At 48.7% G+C, this 6860-nt stretch overlaps 1 protein-coding gene across 1 annotated transcript in view; it reads right to left on the reverse strand.

Annotated features, from left to right (window-relative positions):
• Positions 1 to 6860, reverse strand: part of BOC (BOC cell adhesion associated, oncogene regulated) — a 97098-nt gene that overhangs the window by 11335 nt on the left and 78903 nt on the right. The window contains exons 5-7 of the mRNA XM_006902991.1: positions 4393 to 4686; positions 3779 to 4051; positions 2613 to 2911 (exon numbers count right to left, since the gene is read on the reverse strand). Coding sequence (XP_006903053.1) covers positions 2613 to 2911; positions 3779 to 4051; positions 4393 to 4686 — 866 coding nt within the window. The remainder of the gene's footprint in view (positions 1 to 2612; positions 2912 to 3778; positions 4052 to 4392; positions 4687 to 6860) is intronic.

Raw genomic sequence — 6860 nt, forward strand, 5'->3', positions numbered from 1 at the left:
AAAAATGCAACACAAATGCTGATTTTTTTAAATTTCAAATCCTTACTTGTGAGTTGATCTTTAGAATGTGCATTAGTCCTTCAGAAAAAGAACAGCTTTCAAGATCTAATTTCTGCCTTAGCAATGCCTGTCTATTGGCTCCAAGCACCACCGAGTCCAGAGTCTAATAGAAGCCAGGCGCAGCAGGGGGACTGGGTCCTCTCACTTCCCCTGTGCCCCCCAGCCTGGACCCAGTAATGAAAATACAGAGTGGGAGGGTCATTAGTCACTGTCACATGCACGGTGAGAGTGACGCGGCTGCAGCCTGCGACTTCCGGACCCCACGCCTGGCTGCTGCCAGCCTGCTTCTTGGTGAGCCAGTTTTGTGGCCACCTATTGGCCTGAAAAATATTATTCTTGCTAACACGCCGGCTCTTTTCTCTTGGGAGCCAAGGGCTTTTGGCCTGCCATGATCTTTGCCTACAACTCTGAGACGGAGTTAGAGGGGAAGGTAAAGGCTAGTACCTGGCCTGCTCCATAGCTGATGCTGAACAATGCAGCTTTTTGTTAACTCAGCCACCAGCAGGCTGAGGGTTAACGAGAAGCAGCGCCCTTGTTCCACCTAGGAGACTGGCAAGAGAGGGAAGGCTGGGGCTGCTCCGCCTGAAACGTGACTTTCTGCTGGCCCTGTCTCTGTGGACACGTATGGGCCCAGGTTCTTCCAGGAGAGCATGCAAATAAAGGAAATGGACAGGATGGGCAGCAGGGTCCAAGGCAGGGGAAGCCACTTCCAAATGCTCCACCATACAGGGGACAGAGGAGGAGAAAGGAGAAAGATTTTTACACATTCATCCATTTCCCTAATTTTCTTACCAACTGTATGTGGCACTTTTGTAAGTTACCATTAATGCATGATAAAATTCTGTATTTTCTACTGTTAGGATTTGCCATCTAGTCAGAACCAACTCATAGCTGATCTTCCAGCAGGTTTTCAGAGGTTGTAAGTAGCACAGGGGGCAAATAAGGTCCCAAGAATTGATGGGATACCAACTGAAATCTTTCCAGTGACAGATGCAGCCCTGGACGTGCTCACTCGTCTATGCTAGGACGTTCGGAGGACAGCTGCCTGGTTACTTGACAGGAAGAGAGCTATATGTGTTCCCATTCTGAAGAAAGGTGATCCAACAGAATGTGGAAATGATCGAACAATATCATTAATGTTGTTAATATTAATACTAACATCATTAATGCCCATTTTTCTCCCACAGAGCAACTGGTGGAATCAAATCATTTGCCTCTGGTCTGGCAGCACAACTTCCTTATGCATGGGCCACTAGAGCTCTCCCATTTTCTATCAATGACTTGTTAAGTATCATTTTTAACATCTGTTTACTATCCAGTGGTTTTAGACAGGGTCCCTGGTTGGTGCAAAAGCCTTTAAGATCTGTCCACCAACTGAAAGACTGACTGGTGGTTCAAATCCACCCAGAGGCACTTCAAAAGAAATGTTTGGTGGTCAGCTTCTGAAAAAAAAAATAAATAAAATCAGCCACTTAAAGCCCCCCTGGGGCATAGTTCTGCTCTGACACAGATGGGATCACCCTGAGTCAGAGCTGACTGATTATTGGCTAATGACCTTAGAAAGGAGATAGTATGTCCATGGGAAGAACAGGAATGTGTTTGCAAGCATACTTTATTACAGGGAATTGCATGTCCCTGTCCCTGATGGGGTCAGAGCAGAGCCTTGAGGGAGGGCAGGACATGGTGTCCCCATCCTGCCTCACAGAGCCTGCTGGCCAGGAGGATGGGGCTGGGTGGGCTCTATAGACTCCCATCCTCCAACCCCTGACAGCTTCCAGCATATTCTCCTGGACAGAGTTCCTTCTGTCAGGAGAAATAACTGAGGTCTGAACAACATGATGGGCTTTCTGCTGAAATGCCTGTTTGTCAAACCCAAACCATGATGAAGTCTGAGAACTGAGGGAGTATTTTACAGCCGTCAGAGAAAACACTTGTTCACAAATAGCTGCCTGTGTTTTCCTAGCTTTAGAATGGACTCTTCATGCCAGCATTCCTGCAGGTATGTGCCTGCTGGAGCTTACTCTAGTTAAAAAGCTAAGCAAAACAACAACAACATCAACACCAGACAACAGGAAAGAGGTGAAGATGAGCGATGACTTGCTGGAAGGTGGCCCTCATTTCTCCTTGGGGACTAGGAGTAGGCTTCTGGGAAGGAAACACAGAACACTTAGACCTGCGAGCTCACGTTTAAGTCTGTGGTTAGTAGTTCAAATCCACTCAGACTACCTCAGAAAAAAAAAAGTCTGGTCATCCACCTCAGAAAGATCCCAGCCATAAACAACCCTATGGAGCAGTTCTACTCCCCTGTACATGGGGGTGAGTAGGGGTCAATTTGACAACAATGCTGATTGTTTTGTTGTTAAGGCTCCTGGTGTCTCTTTCAGAGCCAGATTCCTGGGCACTGGGTCGGGATGGACCCTGGAGGGTAGGAGAGTGGTCATGACCAGAGGTGAGTTTGCTAGTCCAGGCCCAGAAGTACAGGGGGAGGTGGTGCAGAGACAATAGAGGAGAGCTGTGCAGGGAGAGACAATGGCTCGGCACCAGCCACCTACCTTGCGGTGTTTCACCACATAGTAGAGGATGGGGGCCCGGCCACTGCCCTCATGCCGAGGCCGCCACACTAGCTCATACGAGTCAGTCTTTGATGTCCGGGGTGAGCTGAGGATTATGGGGGCCTCGGCTGGAGCCACCTGGTCCTTCTCTCCTGGGCACGGAGGGGAAGCAGGCTGCACTGATGTCAGGGGGCCAGTGTGTCCCCTCAGCATCTGGTCTGGGCTGCCGGCTCGGGAAGGTGGAACTGGAGGTGTGGCCATGTCTGATTTAGCTTCTCGCCACGGCCTCAAGGTTGTACCTGTAGGACCAGGGGGGACAAGAAAGAGGAGGAAGAGGTCCGTTAATCTCTCCTGTGAGTTTCTCTCCTGAGCTGTTACCATGAAGGAAGAACCAACTGGGAGGGAGGGGACAGGAAGAGACACTCATACTTAAGGGCTAGATGACCCTCACTCACTGCACACACAGCCAGGCACGTGAGAAGAGGCCGACAGCCATGCCCCATCAGGAGGGAAAGGCGGCCTGGCCACACTTCCAGGTTTCATGAAAAGATTATCGTGGTCCCTATATGAATACGCCGTGCAAATTGGTGAAAGATTGAATATTTGAATAATAACTGTTTTTAAAAACTCGTAACAATTAAATGAGTCATGAGCAAATTTTCCAGCGGTGTAGGCCACTGGGAGTTGTGCTGCTAGGCTGAAGACCACACCTCGTTGGCAGTTCAAATCCACCAGCAGCTCCGAGAAGAAAGATGGCAGCTGTGTGTCAGTCCCAGCTCGACAGCAATGAGTTCTTAGGTCACTTCTGACCTATTATTAATACTCTAATGTAAATGCGAACTTTCAAATAAAGACTGACTTTATCTATTTTATGTATATGGGTAATGAAAGCCCATCAAGGAGACATGGCGGTATTATATGGATTATATATTGGTGCATTATCTGTTGGGTCGTGAACTAAAAGAGCAGCAGTTCAAAGCCAACAGCCAGCCATTCTGTGGAAGAAAGACAGACTGTCTCCTCTCATACAGAAATCTGACAGAGGGTGGCCCTGAGCTATAATTAACTCAATGGCAGTGGGCTGGGTTCGGTTTGTCAAGAATTGACCAGGAAAGAGTGTTCTGTGAATGCCTGGGTGGAATCCGAGACTGTGGGGCTGTACTCACCAGGCCTGGCGGTCCTTAGCTGGACCACAGCGTGGGCACTGCCCACCTCGTTCTCAGCCATGCACTGGTAGACGCCTTCGTCCTCGGGCCCCACACTGACCACGCGCAGGGCCCTGCGGGACACGCGGAGGCGCTGACTGGAGGTGAGGGGCACGGCATTCCTCAGCCACAGCACGGAGGGTGGAGGGTTTCCCCGAACCTCACAGGTGAGCTTGGCACTCTGGCCCCAGGGGATGACCAGCTGCGACAGCTCCATGGTGACCTCGGGAGGTTCTGTGGGAAGCCAGAGTGGGTTGAGAAGAACTGTTCTTCCTGTCTCAGGGTCACATGTTCTGAGGGGGTGGGTTACAATTAGGGGAGGTGCCCTCCTTTCTCTTGGCTGGCTGTTTTCCTCAAGGGAGAGAGTGGAAGGAAGGAAAAGCACCATGCCTCCTCCGCATGGTCACACAGGAAAGGGAATGAAGTGGTTGCCTGGACCCCGTGCATAACTAACCCTGGGGCCCACAGACTCAGATGCCCCTCCACGCAGCAGTAACCCGCAGTGTGTGCTATCCTAGAAAGGCCAAGCAGGTCAAAGAGAGAGCGGAGGAGGACAGGGCTCAGAGGACACTCACCAAACACCTGGACATTGTAGAGGATGACTGCTGCCCCAGACTCTCCCACCCCGTTGTCGGCCATGCAGCGGTAGGTCCCCGAGTCCTCTTCGCTGGTGGTGTCGATGAGAAGGTTGCTCAGCAGGAAGCGTGTTTTGTTGTAACCAGCAACACTGGATCCATCCTTGGCCCAGGTGACCCTCGGGGGCGGGATTCCACTGGCCACACATTCCAGGATGAGACTCTGCCCTTTGGTGACGATGATGGTCTGCGCCTCTGGAGGGTAGATGATGCGGGCTGCCTCTGCGGTGGAGCCTGGAGGGGCACGCAGGGCAGAGCATGTGGGACCAGACCTCATGCAAAGGGTGCCCTTCAGCCCCAAGTGTCTGTGTAAAGTGGGCAGGTCACTTCACTCCCCTGGGCCTTGGTTCCCTTATCTGAGACAGGAAGTTATCTCTGCAGAGAGCAGTTCTCAGTACTAAGAGGATAATACAGAGGCAGAACACTACTGAGGGACCTGGCTGCTATCAAAAGGCTCAGACAAACCAATGCCTACATGAGACAAAAAGACCAGCTGCTTCCACAAAGAGTAAAATAAAACTCAAATTGCATTGCCATCAAACTGGAACTGACTCACAGCTCACTCTCCAGCATGTTTTCCTGTCCGCAGTAAATTGCACAGGAGAAATCTTTCATCTTTTTCCGGCAAAGCAGCTGGTGGATGTAAATCGTCAGCGAGGCATCACCATTGGGTTTGTGGCTCAACTCCCTATGGACTATCCCTTCAAAACGCCTGAACAAAAATACACAAACTGGTTGCTGCTGATTTGATCCTGACGCCTAGAAACCCGGAAGAACAGAGTAGAACTGCCCCGGAGCATGTACAGAGGCAGGCTGACTCATTGTTCTCCATGGACCAGGCAGTGGGTTTGAAACACCAACTTCGCAATTAGCATTTTAGAACTTTGTTCACTTTAGCTGTTGTGCTACCCAAGCTCACTCCAAAACTGACAGCCGAGGGAAGACCATGGAAAATTCTGCTCTGTCCAAGGGAAATAATGAATCAGAATTGACACACACAATAACAACAGTATCATCCACACAACATAGAAAAATATTTAAGTTTGTGTGTTTGCAAAAAGAGGGAGAGAGATGAGGATGTAGATGGAGAAAGAGGAACAGTTTAAATGGTGCAGGTGATTTTTGCTGCATGCTGTCAAAAGTATACCGAGAAGGATGAAGTATTAGAGCCAAAGGTCTCCGGGTAGGCGTGTTAGCATCAACAGCTCTTCTATCTCAGGGTTCATAGATACAGACTGACTACTTCTTCAAGTGCAGCTGAGGTGGCAGAGATTTCATTCCAGCACTGGGGCAGAAACTGAACAGAACTCATTGAGAAGCAGGTTCACCCCACCATGCTGCCATCATCCTCAGAGACTACAAGGGGCATGCTGACTGTGTGAGTTTCCAATTTAGGGATCAACCAGGGTCAGATCATGTTTTACAAGACCTGAAATTGAAATAATTTGGGATGCCTCTTTTAAGAAAGAGATTACACTATTTGGAATATACCCTGAGAAAATAAAAACTGAGGCACAAATGGAGATTTGTACACCAATGTTCACAGCAGCATTATTCACCATCACAAGAACATGGAAACAGCCAAAATGTCCAACCACAAATGAATGGACTGAAAAATTATGGTGCATTCATACTAATGGAATACTATGCAGCACGCAGGAGCAAGAACTTTGTAAATTATTACCTAACTTGGGAGGGACTGGAAAGCATTATGTTGAGTGAACTAACTTAGTCCCACAAAGATAAATATTGTATAAAACCATTATTGTAGAATGAGTATAAGGATCCAGGAGGGGTGGGAAAGGCTGGAAGCAGAGGGAAGTGGATGTACAGGGGGGCGGGGGGGATTAATCATGGGGCTGTACAATTTGATGGTGGCGGGGTGAGGGAAATTCAAAGAATTTGTCCTTAAAAACAATGTATTCAAATTTTGTAAATAAAGTAGTAAACATTTTTTTTTAAAAGAAAACGATTAGAAAACTGCATATATAAAACTAGACATACAGAGCTTGGGAAGGAGCCAACTGGAGCTCCGGTGGCAAGAAGCTGCGCTGCAATTCTGAAGGCACGTGGTTCGAGGCCACCAGCTGCTCTGCAGGTGAAAGATGGGCCATTTTCTCCTGTGTGTCTAACTGGTTCTGCTAAACTAGAGGATCAGCGATGAGACAGTTCCGACTCTATGGCACACCACAACAAGGAGCCAATGCAGTTTAGTTCTTTAGCATCATAATTTTTACTGTTGTTGTGTCATCAAGTAACTATAATTCATAGTGTTCCTGTGAACGGTAGGAGGTATCTCACTCCCTGATTTCAAATCCTACTACACTGCCCTAGTGGTAAAGACAGCATGGTACTGGTACAATGACAGACACATAGATCAATGGAATCGAATTGAGAATCCAGAGATC

The sequence above is a fragment of the Elephantulus edwardii genome, unplaced genomic scaffold (assembly GCF_000299155.1).
Source record: "Elephantulus edwardii isolate Elephantulus edwardi_28Jun2011 unplaced genomic scaffold, EleEdw1.0 scaffold00489, whole genome shotgun sequence".
In the NCBI taxonomy this organism is placed as follows: domain Eukaryota; kingdom Metazoa; phylum Chordata; class Mammalia; order Macroscelidea; family Macroscelididae; genus Elephantulus; species Elephantulus edwardii.